This window comes from Myotis lucifugus, unplaced genomic scaffold (genome assembly GCF_000147115.1).
Source record: "Myotis lucifugus unplaced genomic scaffold, Myoluc2.0 scaffold_63, whole genome shotgun sequence".
Lineage (NCBI taxonomy): Eukaryota > Metazoa > Chordata > Mammalia > Chiroptera > Vespertilionidae > Myotis > Myotis lucifugus.
The window spans coordinates 3,492,788-3,507,138 of record NW_005871111.1 but is presented as its reverse complement, the minus strand read 5'-3'; the positions used below and the strand labels follow the sequence as shown (position 1 = coordinate 3,507,138).

General features: G+C 40.1%; 1 protein-coding gene across 3 annotated transcripts in view; it reads right to left on the bottom strand.

The window, feature by feature from the left end:
• CACHD1 (cache domain containing 1) overlaps positions 1-14,351 on the bottom strand; it is a 138,722-nt gene that overhangs the window by 14,497 nt on the left and 109,874 nt on the right. For all 3 annotated transcript variants that reach the window (XM_014456743.2, XM_023754671.1, XM_023754672.1), the window contains 8 exons: positions 13,750-13,931; positions 11,983-12,093; positions 6,383-6,505; positions 5,157-5,256; positions 4,952-5,068; positions 2,838-2,998; positions 2,400-2,486; positions 1,015-1,131 (listed from right to left, as the gene is read on the bottom strand). In XM_014456743.2, coding sequence (XP_014312229.1) covers positions 1,015-1,131; positions 2,400-2,486; positions 2,838-2,998; positions 4,952-5,068; positions 5,157-5,256; positions 6,383-6,505; positions 11,983-12,093; positions 13,750-13,931 — 998 coding nt within the window. The remainder of the gene's footprint in view (positions 1-1,014; positions 1,132-2,399; positions 2,487-2,837; positions 2,999-4,951; positions 5,069-5,156; positions 5,257-6,382; positions 6,506-11,982; positions 12,094-13,749; positions 13,932-14,351) is intronic.

Sequence of the window (14,351 nt, the reverse complement as noted above, 5' to 3'; positions counted from 1 at the left end):
CAACTTGGAAATGAGAGAAAGAAAACTGCTCTCTCTGAATCCAACCATGAAATCCATGCAGCATGGATGAGTGTGGGATTATTTAAAATCATCTTAAAAGACTGAGGGCCCCAAGGTTTGTTGGACTTTGGCCTAACACCACCCAAGTGTCTGGTCATAAAAAAAAAAAAAGAAGGAAGAAAAATATGGTCAAATAACTTTGGGAAATAGAGGTGAGTTAAACAGATTTTCTTACTGTCAATTTCTTAGAGCTTTTAATAAGTTAAGTGTACTATGGCTCTAAAAGAATATATGCAATATTTCTCAAACTTAGTTGACTTTTGGTTACTGTATAACATCCCAATTTATTCCTACCATTCCTCTGCCAAAATCTACACCCAAAGTAGAACTGGCTGCCCTTTCTATCCACTAACTGTTTCATCAAATGGATGTGCAGCTCTCTATATAATAAACGAATCACCTCACTCCCATCCCTTTAGGTTACCACAGCCCCTGTGCTCATACTGTCTAGTCCCAAACACCCTAGGGAGGAGGTGGAAGGAGAAGAGGACACACAGTTTTCAGTCCTCAAAACCACCAGGAAGCATTATCTGCTTTCTAAGAAATAAAATGGCTAAGCTTCAATGCATCACACACAGAACCTTGACTGCCGGGTTCTGGAGCCCATGAGTTCCTGTCCCGCCCTCTTGCGTCTTCATGCCATGTCCCCTCATTCATTTATTTTCACACTTTATCTCAAGTATAACTTTCCCACTCATGTGTCACATACGGTATAAATGCCAAGTAGCTGTAACATGTGAAAACTGGATGAGCTTAAACCTGGTGGATAAATAAAAGGCTTATGGAGTATCAGTTTTGGATCTGAAAAAAACAGATACTACTTTTTAAAACACCAAGAAGACGCATAATAAATACCAACTGAAAAGCTGGCTGAGGCTGCTGGTCACTATACTTTACTGGGTTCTACTCTCCACACCATCACGTTGACGTGAGAGCACCCTGGGCCCTGCTTACCCGCTCTCCATCCTCTGACTGCACCTGCTGTTGACACACTGGTGAAGAGCATCTTGCAGGCCAGGGTCTGTAGCTGTGTATGTCACCGGCTCCTGGTGGACCTCGCAGCTTGGGTTTCTATTCAGGAGCAAGTCTGGAGGTTAGGACCACATACATGCCAAGCTCATCATGCCCCTGGCCCCTATGGTGTCAGACAGATCTGAGTTTGAATCCTGGCTTTGCCACTTAGCTGTATAAAATCTTGGGCCAATCACTTAACTATTCTGAGCTTCAATTTGTTCATCTTTACGTGCAAAAGAAATATCAAAAAATTTAGGAAAGCGTAAATATTCAACGAAATAGGAATACATAAAATCAAAAATGGATGTTACCTCCCCTCACTCACCATTCTAAATCTTACTTGTCAGAAGTAACCACTGTTGTCGGTTTAATGGGGGTCCTTTTATACTTTTTTTCTATGCCTAAATAAACATATACAGTTGACCTTTGAACACACAGGCTTGAACTGCATGGGTTCACTTATGCATGAGATTTTTTTCAGTAAGTACCTGTCATGTTTTTGATCCGTAGCTGGGAGTCTGCAGACACAGAGGGCTGACTCTCTGCATTGTTCTATGGCATTTTATACAGTGGACTTGAGCGTCTGTGGATTTTGGTATCCATGGGGGATCCTGGAACCAATCCCCCATATATATTGAGGGACAACTAAGTTTTTGGGGAGTCAAAAGTTATACACAGATTTTTGACTGTGTGTGTGTGGGGGTGCTGCCCCTAACCCCTGCTTTGTTCAAGGGTCAATTGTACTAATATGCATACACACAATATTCTTTCTTTTAAGTTCTAGAAAAGGGACTTACCACAATTTATTTAACTAGTCTTAAAATTTGTAATTTGACATAAATAATGCTATGTTATGTGTGCACATGTGTGTATTAAATATACCTACATATTTATCACACAGTTAATTAGAAAACTAAGTGACTTAACGTACGTAAAATAAACGCCATAGGGTAGGCCCTCAGCACATGCCTGTAACAGTCTCATATTTTTTGTGTATAGCACATATACTGTTAATCTTCCACAGCATTTACATTTAAACCTGGAAGTGGACCCCATTTTAAGGCGCTATGGAACTTGAAATGTGGCTCACCGAACAGTTAAATCAGAAGAATGAATCATCTTCTTATGCCCCAACCCAAAACAAATCTATAAACAAGACTCACAGCATATATATTGTTCCCAAAAATGTATATATATACTTTGAATAATTATAAAGATAGTGTTTGTTAAAATACATTTCAGTTTCAAAACTGAGCTATCGGCTGTTAAAGTATGTACACCCTTTTTGGGGAACACCCCATATATAGTACATAAATTTTTTTTACCGGTTTTCTGCATTGGTGAGGTTGCCAGTACACTCATTGACCTCCAGAGGGCACTCACAGGGACATTCACATTCGTTTTGTTCCATTCTGCAAAGCAAAGAGAAAGTGACCATGCAGAAGGTCAATAAGAAAGTACATGTTGTTCACATACCAGGGGAAACAAAACAAACCAAACAACACTTGAGCTAGTTAAAATGGACGGTAATGACGAAATGATGACCAAAAGTTTAGATACACAATTGGCCTTAACCCACTGCCCTTTGGATAAGGCTGCTGCAAACAACATAGCTCTAAATCAGTGGTTCCCAAACTTATTTGACCTACCGGACACACACAGCACTTCCTGTTTATTCTGCAGATGCCACTTCGGAACGACTGGCATCAGTTAAATTATTCAACAGCATGATAAGCAGAGACTAGGACCCATAGCATATTTACCGGTGACAGTTGAGGCAGAGTCGATCCACCATGCTACAAGCACAGAAGGCAAGGGAGTCGCACGTTTCGTTGACAATGCCCACAAACGCGTTGGTTCCTGGGATCCTGGCCAGTCTGTACTTAGAACAGTGGCTGCCGTGCACAAGGTTCGTCAAATCCCCCTGTAGACAACCGAGGTGTCAAAAGTGACAGACAACAATGCAAAGACTCAGCCCTACCACGGTGAAAACAACCTCTGAACCATCTGCTGAAAACAGCGTACAATAACACTTTGTCTCTGATTACAAAAGTAGGACATAGTTATGTTAAAATGTTGGAAGATAAAAATTATTTACAATCCCATCATAGATAATGCTCATTTAACAGCTGTATATACATCATTTATTCTTTTAGCTACAATTATAAAATAAAATTTTCATGATTGTTTTTATAATCTGTTCTTTCCTTTTTAACACACAATAATATAGCATACAATGAAAATTAATGCAAGAAGCAATAAAAGACAACTTTCCGGTAAGGAATAGTTCAGAATTTATTCAAAGGCAAACCTAAATAATCAGAAAACAGGCATTTGCACCCTCCCTTTAGATAATAAACATTTGTTCTTTTAGAATAATAAAATTATTTTAAAACCAAAGCCTTTTTAAGAGGCCAGGGTCCTGCTTCCAGAATTGTTAAACAATGCAAGTAAAGCAAGCACCCTTTTCTTCATTCTATAACAAGGAAGTGTGATAGCCAGTTTCTTGAGTTGTCAATGTTGTCACCATATTAGAAAATCAAAGATTCAAAGGTGTCATTGTAACACTGAGTGTGGCCATTTTTGTCTACATGTGTACCCTATGTAGTAGGCCAATTATTTAAAGGCATGCTTGTTTCCATGCCAGCATGCCCTACACGTGCGTGGTGAGGATAAGCCTAACTGAGAGCCGCGGCACTGAATGGGTTCTTAGAGGTCTAGGCAAATTTTCCACTGCCTGGAAAATGCCCGCCTCTACAATATAAGCAATAGTATAGGCTTTGCATCCTGTTAGCTCCAATAGCCAGGAATGCTCCAGGTCCATTTTGGAATAACTGATGCCATTAAGAAATGATCCTAATTCATAGAGGGGTTGGCAAAAGCAGGTTTACAGCTGTGAGTACGTAAAACATAGTTTATTCTTGCATTATTATTTATTAATTATTGTATTATTTTCCATGTGAAATCTTTGTACAAATGATAGTAGATACCGGGTAAGTTAGACTTCCATAGGACAACCTTCCCTGGCAGCTTCCTTCTGACTACGCTCAGGTTTGTCAATGTCCCCTCTGGAGAGCGCGCTCCTCAGAATGACATGGGCTCTGAACGGAGGAATAACACTTTTCTTGTTCTGAACACACTCTCCTTTTCACATATTCATTTAAAAAATTCTTCTGTTCCTCCAGAAAACTGTTTTTGCTGTTGCTTTTTTTGAGACTAAGTAGAATTAGGATTTTCATTTAAGCTATCATATTTTTAAAATCAATTTTAATTATACATTTAGTGATGTAAATATCTATTTCAAATAAAAAGCTTTCTTCTTTTGGATAACTTTTTGTTTTAATTGTTGGTTCCAACGTTACCTGTTTTAGTGCTCACCCAGCTAGGATTACTTACAAATTTATTTAGGTAAGTTTGCAGTCCCTCAAATCATAGAGTATTCTAAGCTAAAGAAAAGAAAGGACTTTTGGGTGATGTACATGAGAACTCCCATCTTACAGGGTGGAAGACCAAGAGCTGACCTAAGTTAGCTTTACAAATTTCAGGAGACGGAGTGATGTCTAGAAGACAGGAAGAGAGAAACACGATGCCGCATGTATTCAGACGAGAGAGTGGGACAGGCGTTAGCAGACATTCAGTGTCTTTAAGCAAACAACACTGAAACAAAATACCCAGTGGGAGCACTTACAACAGTCACTTCTCTACTCTGGGCTTTATATGCCACCGTTGTCATACTGGGGGGCTGGACTCGGGTCCTGTCCTGTCATTCTATAATTCTAATTCAATGGAACATCCAAGAGCAAGATAAACATCACCATTATTCTACTTTATATTCCATAGTGGGAAGGGATGCGTGAGTGTTAAGGAATAGACTTACCACAAGGCTAGTGTTGAACTTGTAAAACCTCTGTACTGTCCTGTCACTGAAGCTGTTGCACAAGTTTTTCTTGACGAAGTTGGGGTGGTTCAGGATGTCATTTGCTACCAGGGGCTCCTAAGAAGGCCAAGCAGAAGACACAGGCCACGTAATTAATGAGCTGCAGGCTGCGGGAGAGCTGAGCTACCCGCTTCGCAACAAATACCTTGTGGGTGATGTGCTGCTGTTCCACAGGCGCGTGGCCTTTGGGGTCAATGAGGGTCGGATGTGCCACCAGGTAGCCCCTGTCCTCCATGATGAAGCACCTGCACCAACACAAGTGACAACCCTCAGTCGCTGGAGCGGTTTTTCTGTGCTTTCACAGAGCATTGGTCTGGCTAGCCCTAAAACAAGTTGCATGTATTCCAGGTTCTCAATAAATATTCATTGATAAAATGGAAGACGACTGGCAGTCAGGTAAACAGGTACATCCTTCTTGGGGGGTGGGTCAGTTAAAGATGAGAGCATTACATCTGCCTCTGACGCCACCTACAGTTCATACAGAATGTGACCACCCAGTCCAAGGAAGATGGGCTCGAAGATCTTTGGCAAGGATGTATAAGTAAGAGGTTAATTCTTTATTTTGGGGAGGGAGATTCTGAAAAGAGTGGCCTTGAATGTTTACAGGCACACACTTGAAGTAAACCATACAATTTCTCCTTTCGATGATAAGCATACATAAAATATGACATTCGGGAGGCATAAAAAATATATTGAATGGAAATACTAAATAAGTAAAGCCAGAACTGCTTTAATCAAGACTATATTCTGCTCTATTTTACTCTACACTCTTCAAAACAATTTGCCATGAATCCTGTACTTCCCCATTAAGGGCCAATGTGAATCTTAGCGGTGATATGAAGCATGGGTCATGAGATTGAAATAAGAACGCTATTTTTAAAAGTGGCCTGCATTAAATCAAGGGAATGCCTTTGCTTTGATCAGACATGTTCTTTTGAAATTCAGGCAGAAAAGACTTTTAGTTCCATGAGCCTCTTTCTGGGGAAATGTGAAAGGAACAATCTAAGCATCTGAAATATCTCACAAGGACTTTGGTTTAATAACTAAGTTAACATCAAAAGTGCTACCCAAGAGTACCCTCTGGTCTTTCTAACACCCCAGACATAGGGACCCTCTAATTACTGACTTCTAACGAAACAAGAGCTTTCAGAGAATCCTGTGCCACAGTTATTCTCTCTGTTATAAGCCAGGTCTGTTTGTCTAAATCACAACTGGCGTCTCAGAAAAACTTTCTTAATAAAACACTCAGACCACGGATTCAATTTCTGGTCCTGACCATGACACTGTAGTTGCCATTCAACTAGAGAAACCTGACATCATTTTCCTTGTATTTTGCAGCTAGGAAGGAAATGGTGCCCCCCAAAAGCTTACCTTATTTTGTTGCCGCCATCTTGGTTACAAACAGGCAATAAGTCCATCAGAACCTTGTAGAAGTATCTAAGCGTGAAGTCAATGCCCATCACAGCCACAGTGTGACCAGAAGACATCTGTGTACTTCATGTGAACAAGATCAAAGAGAAGAGGAGGCATGGTTATTTAAAGGTAAAAGCCACGCTCATCATAAGGACATTGTGTGGTATAAGAAATGCATGCCTACTGTTCCTCCACACTTTCCATCCCTATAAAAACCATCAATTAAATGACTGACCTAGCATAACATGGAGATGTGATGAGAGGAAAAGTTAGGACGAAAGGTAGAAGTTTCTAAAAAAAGAGACCAGCCCAAATAAGGTGCAGCTGTGGAATACGGCTAGTCCTGACTACAGATGTTCAGACAATGACTGGACTACTCTTTGGCAAGAACATGAGGGTGGGAGGGAATAGGTATCAAGTAGCAGGCTGGATGCATGGCTACTATGGTTCCTCACAACTAGGAACCTATAGACAAGGAGCCTGAGTCATCCCCTTAATTATAGGTAGAGAAGCTGAGATCTCCCAAAGGTTAACTGACTAGTGTTAAGGTCACAACAAATTTAGTAAAAACAAGTTTTCTTTCTATAATACTGACGCTGGCTCCATGCAAAACACAACTCATATTTTAGAACAAGACTTTCCTGGTTCATAGGCCAGATCTTTCACCATTCGAAAATGCTAGTCTCAAAAACAGGAGTGCCAAGGAAGACAAAGTTGGGCAGTACAACATGGTGCTACCCTTTTAGCTCTGGAATCAAGCAGATCTGGGATCAAATCCTGGCCCTGTTGGTTTCTATCTTTGTGGCTCCTGGGACAATACTTCACCTTTTAAGCTTCAGTTTTCTCATCTGAAAGTGGGGATAATTATCTATTTCATAAAGCTATTAAATGAGGTAGTATATTTATAGTACTTAGCAAGCTGCCAAACATATAAAAAAATACCCAATAAGGTGTTTTAGTAAAAGTTATTCTAAAAAAAAAACTATATAGGACTTAAAACTCAGCTGTGGACAGCATGAATTCATTATTCTTTCAGAGGAATTGCTGGATATGTATCAGAAGCAATGGCTTCTCACTTGGAACCTAGGTTCTTCTTAATCTATGTCCACGAGCAGTTGAAAGGGCTTGGTTACGTGGCCCCTTTTGTGGCTGGGAGTTTTCAAGGTTTACCCAACATGGCACATTCCAAGAGTCCATAATTATCATCATCCACCCAACTGATTGATCTCTTTATAAAGAAAACACCAAAAGAAAAATGGCAATGCTATTGACAAAAATCTTAAAAATTTTAATTGGAAAGTTCAGAAGGAACTTCCCCAAGCGAAATCCTCTTTTGGAAAATCAGAATTTGGGAGTGAAATTAGCCTTGCCATATAGATAACTGACTCCTTCTAGTTACTGTCAACATTGAAACTAACTTATATCACCCCAGACCGCATCCCCATTCCAAACCCCCTCCCAAAAGAACCACTGGAAAAAAGGGACCATAACCCATACTAAAATTTCTATCAGAGTTTTGCTATCAAAGTGTGTTTGGCATGGGATGGGGGAGGATCGTGTGGGATTATCTTTGAGAGGGTATTGCCTCAATAAGAGCCTCATTATTACTGAAGTAACTTAAATTCCACCGTGAAAGAAATCAATGACTTAATACCTTACATGGGATTTGTGCTTCATAGCAAATGTTTTCCTGGAGAATCAGTCAAAAGAAATTTAAACCTCTTTTGGCTGTCCAGGAGAGTGATGAGTCTAAATAACAGCCACCATTACGATAATAGTAACAGCTTCCATTTACTGAATAGTCACAACTGATAGGCACTCTGGTATCATTTCAATGATGTCTTCACAGAAAACTTATGAGGCTTTATCGTTTCTAGGAAACTGAAGCTTGGGAAGATTAAGTATTTGGCCGAAGTCTCACAGTGAACGACTAGTGGAAGCAGGAATTTAAAGTCAGTGTCTGCAACTCCAAAGTATATAATGCCCCTAACCATTAGGTGACACTGTCTCCTTAAGAGGTTCCAAGCAATTTTACATGATCTATTTCATCTCCTGCAAAGATGTCAGAAAGGAATTATAGTTCCTACTTAATAAATGAAAAATTAGGTTTAGAATGGTTAGAAGACTTAAACAAGATTGATCACCTTTTATTTATGATACAGAGTCCAGTATGGAAATCTGGCTCTTTCTACACTACTTCAGCTGCCTCAGTAAAAAATACAACTCAGTTTTTTTGGGACAAGTTAAGATGATGTCCTCTGTTTGACTGTCATCTGCTCCAATATGATCCACACGCTGAAGTAAAAGCATGCATATTGCCCATGTAAGTCTAACATTCATATTTTACCTGCATTTCAAAAATGTACACTGTTACCATAGCAACTCTCAAAGATTACCATAGAAAAATCAAACCACGCTGACATTTCTACGTACAATAGACCATGCTGTTTGTGAGATTTTCTCTGCCAAGGACTCAAATAATCAGTCCCTAATCACTGACTGTACTTCATCATCTTTATCAGCATTATCATTCTCCAAAGAGGCACACCTCAATTCTCAGGCCACTAATGATGTTCTTGGAAGAATCTGATAAGTGAGCATTGAGTTAGAAAAGCTCCTCCTCAAGCTATCAGCCAAACCACTGCCATAAACCAACGATAAATGACGACGCCTCCTGATAAGCTGAACATCAGCTTAAATTCTCTCCTCTGACCTATGAAAATGCCAGAAATTTAAAGCACGCATGGAATGATGATCAAAATAACTGCCATTTATTTGGGATTCGATATTGTCAAGTAGAGGGCTAAGCATTTTACACACATCACCTCATTCAACATGGGCATTATTGTCTGTTGTGCATACGAGGCCAGGAGGTCAGGGAATAATAGCAATAAGTATATAACATGTATTGAGCCCTTACCATGTGCCAGGCACTGTTCTAAGAGCTTCACATGCATTATTTAATGTAATCCTTGAAGAATCTTTTGAGATAGAACCAAATATTCCTTTCATAGGTTAAGAAACCAAGGCAAGAAGGAACTTGTTTATAGTCATACAAATAGGAAGTGGCAAATCTACTTTTTTAGAGCAGAATCAGATCTGAGGAGGAGGTTAGGCTCTCAAGCTGGCACATCAGGCCAGATTCACTAGCAATTATTTGAGAAAAACTGCCTTTGCAGAGAGCCCATCTACCAATACATCCATTAAAGCTACAGAGGCTTTTCTTGAGAACCAGAAGAGGTGGTTGACTTGCATGATAAACTGTGTTGAATGAAAAGTACATGGCTTTAAGTAAGAAAAGCACGCTCAGCTGAGAAAAATGTTCAAATAACAAGTCCCCAAGACTGTACATTGATCAAGGCAAGAGCGGGTACTTATTCCTGGAATTCATTCTCACTGAGGGACTGGTGGACAGAACCCAGGATTTAAACGGCCATTTAACTCTTGCTACACTCAAATAACTAACCTTATATAGTTTAAACACACTCTAAAAACTAACCAAAATAAGGAAATTGAATGCAGGTATTTCTCATTTGAAAGCCCATCACATTTCCATCATGCTCCATTTGGACCAACACCGTAAATATTTATAAGTAAACTCAATGGAAATTCTTCCACCCATTCAAACCCCAAGAAAAACATGTATATGTGCACATGCACATGAGCACAAAAACCTGCACCTTCCTGTGGCAACCCCACTCCACCAACAAAAGGAATACTGTATAGAAGGTAGAAGGAAGAGCTAAGGGGTGTGGATGAGTGGCCAGGTGGGACAAGCCTGATGGAACGCCAGAGACTAAGGAAGAAACACACGGGTCGTTGTTTGCGACCTGCCTCCCAATAATATCCTTCAGAGCCCATTCCATTGTCCTCAAAGGCCAAGGTGACTGCTGTCCCCTCAAAGAAATCACCTTTGTTTACTTTTTCTCAACTGATCAGTGTAGGAGGGATGCCAAGCCTTGCTATTCAGACAATAGTAGGCGTTTGCCTAGCAGATGGTCTGTTAATGAAAGCATGGAAAAAAATGTGTTCTAACTGAGCGTTTCCTTGTTTACATGTGAAATATTATATGATGGGAGCAGCTGATTGAGCCAAACAGATACAGTGCCCTGCAAAGGAATCAACACTTGGCTGGCGGCAGGGCCCCGCTTTCCACGGAGACACAGGTCATGATTGAAATTCCACACAGAGCTGCTTCCAAATTCTTACTCCCAATGAACCTGCCTTAGAAGAATTTACCGAATGTCAATCACTTGGTATATAATGAGCACCAGTGAGAAGCATAAGGTTGAGCAAGGAAATCTGTCTCCCATAAATTTTAAGGTATCATTACAGGTACTCGTCAAAATATGGTCTTTCTTGGTCACTAGGGAAAAACAGCTATTTGTATAATGAAGGGATTAAAACAGTTTAATGTATTTGACTTGCCTCTCCACCCAACATTTCACTGACATTTGTAGTTTAAATACTGAAACTTCAAAAGCAGGAAATATACAGCACCCTAAATACATTTACAGTGATACTGACATTTTATACCATTCCTGGAAAATCAATTTTCAAAATGCCTTTTTATTTTTCAGGAGGCAGTGGGAGGACAAAATAAAAACAACAGACTCCTATATGGTTCTAGAGTTAGACTGCAATACAAGAGGAAATAAATGTGATGTCTTGATACTTTTCTCCCTTCACTCTGGTGCCGTGTCACATATAAAAATTTTTTGATATTTGCAACCATAGTAAAACAAAGACTTATATTTTTGATATTTATTTTATATATTTAAATGCCATTTAACAAAGAAAAATCAACCAAAAAAATGAGTTCGCGTGTCACCTTTGACATGCGTGTCATAGGTTCGCCATCACTGTTCTAGAGTTAGACTGCAATACAAGAGGAAATAAATGTGATGTCTTGATACTTTTCTCCCTTCACTGAGAACGCTCCCTTCTTTCAGAAACACTCTCTGGTAATGATTAATTGTCAGGCTCCTATTGCTATTTCTTTGATTGGGGTAAGCCTGGCATTTCTACAAACTGCTCTAGTGAATCTAACATCCTTCTTTTTCTTCTTCACAAGCATCATCCTGGCTGCCAAGAACAGGGTAAGAGCTTTTCATGACTCTACCACGATAGCCTTGTGAGGTGGTATTATCCCCATTTTACAGATGGCAGAGGGAAGCCCAGGGAATCCGAGAGGACACGGCTAAAGAAGACACTCAAGCCCTGGCCGGTTTGGCTCAGTGGCCAGAGCATCAGCCTTCGGATTAAAGGGTCCCGAGTTCAATTCTGGTCAAGGGCACATGCCCGGTTGCGGGCTCGATCCCCTGTAGGGGGCGTGCAGGAGGCAGCTGGTCCATGATTCTCTCTCATCATTGATGTTTCTATCTTTCTCTCTCCCTCTCCCTTCCTCTCTCTGTAATCAATTAAAACATTTTAAAAAAAGACAATCAAACCTCAGCTTGCTTCACTTCAAAGGCCACGCTTTTGCCATTAACCTATTTAAATTTTCAAAATACCCTTGCCATGTTCAAGAAATGACTAAGAACTAATGAAAATATTACCTGGATGAATGAATTGTATGGCTAATAGTCACCACGTAGCCAGCTCCTCCAACATCTAAGTAAGGGCCAGTCAAGGAAATCAACCCTGGATTAGCTACTGCATGGAGATACCTAGTAGAGACCAAAGAAAGTTACATTACTTTAGGATATGAACAACTCTGTGAATTCCAAAGAAAAGGGAGCTGGTAACTCAAAAAAATGTTTATGGGGGACTGGGTGAAAAAAGTGAAGGGATTGAGAAGTGCAGATTGGTAGTTAAAAAACAGTCATGGGGATGCAAAGTATAGCATAGGAAATATAGTCACTAACGTTGTAATAACTGTGTATGGTGCCAGGTGGGCACTGGAAATATCAGGGAGAACACTTTGTAAAGTATAGGATTGTCCAACCACTACAATGTGCATCTGAAGCTAATATAAAATAATACTGAATACAACTGTAATTGGAAAAATAAGTTTAAAATGGTAAAAGTATTTACTATAAATAGTGCCTATGTTACAATAAAATTCAAAAGGGTTCATATCTTTTATGTCTGACCATAGTAGCATCAACACAAGAGGTCAAGAAAATCTAAAATTCTCCTTTAAAAAAGATACGGAACTCAGGATATGTCTGAGCTTTTAACAAGACCTATAGTCTAGATCAGTGGCACCCAAACTTTTTTTTGGCCATGCCCCACCTAAGCATCTCTAAAATCCTGATGCACCCCGTGACATATAATTCTTATTATTCAAAAAGCGAACCCCTGTTCATGTGGAAGAAGTCTAACCATTAACTTGATCTAAACAAGCTTCCAAAGAACACGGCATCCATGAAAGAGAAAAATAAAAGAACGAAAGGACAGTTGAAGTACTGAGGAAGAAATCACTAAGAAATTGTTAAATAATAATAATAATATGAAGTGATATGAAAAAATAGCAAATAGTTTCAAAACATATAATAGAGAACTGAAATGCATAAATATGTCATAATACATATTTATATGCTGTTTACGAGGCCCCTAGAACCATAACAAATGCAAAAAATTCACTGTTAATACCTCTCGAATTGCCCCTCTTAAAAGTCAAATTGCCTCTCTGTGGGGCGGGTGCCCCACCTTGGGAACCACTGGTCTATATGTTTTAGAGGCTAAAATAAAAATAAATTAATGAATGAAGTAGAAACAAATACAATTGGGCACATAAAAATGCATCCTGGATTGGGAAGGGCGGGGAAACAGGCAGTGAAACAATAGCCGACTCATGAGTGACCAAGCAGCACAAGACTAGAAATCTTGTTTTTATGCCCCAATTGCTCCCCTGCTATACCACCTGACTAGCATTTGTTTTTGAAAATCAGAGAAAAAGAAAGGCCAGAAGTAAAAAAAAAAAAAAAGTTTTTGAATTCATACTTGTTTATTTTCCATAGGTCATACCTGAGCTGTAATTGGAAGCCATAATCATGCGCAGTGACATTAAGTATACCCACTACAGACACACTGCACACAAGGTAGAATCCAACGAACTACTAGGAATGGAAATGGCTGAGCATAAAGCATTTCAGTCTCAACATTTCAATGAAGAGATAAAAACACTGTACACAGAGGAAACCCACAAAGCTGTTGTTAGTACATTAAAAACAACAACACACTATTCAAAAACATGTTTTCACTGCCATGAAAGTACCTTCTTTAGTGTGACCGCCTGAAGTTGCTTTATAGTATGTACTTATCATGTCTCTCCAGGGTTTGGGGGGGAACCTTTGATAATGGAAGCCCCGAAAACTCACCATTGTCTCCTAGTGGGATCAAATGCTTTGTCCATGAGGGAACCAGGATAAATTCTGAGGACGCCATTGGGCGTTGCTATGTAACGGCGGACAATGTAAGTGTTCAGGCTACTCATTTCCATTTGTGTCATCCATTCATCTGTGACGTGGCTGGTAGCCATTACTTCATTTCTGACAGAGAACTGGGAGACAAAGGAAGACATAGCGGGGATCCTTTAAGACGCACATGAAAGGAGAGGGGACCGCTGGCAACGCTGCCCAGCGCTCTCTGGCAGGGAAGCCAGGCCCAATTACTTCTTCCAAATCTTGCCCCAACAGATGGGCACAGCCACACTTGGGGGTGGATGTGGCAATGGGATTTACTCCATTGTTCATCCTAGCGAGGCTTTCTGCATTTAAGAGGACAGATCCTACGGAAGCACTACACACACACACACACACACACACTACACACACACACACACACACACAGCAGCTAAATCTCTGCTCCTTAAACGTCATCATAGTGATCTCAACAGACAGTAGGGGCACTTTTCTTCTCTCTCCTGGGAAAAACAGGCCTGGGAAAGTGTCACTGGTCTCTAACTCACACCCCCCCCCCC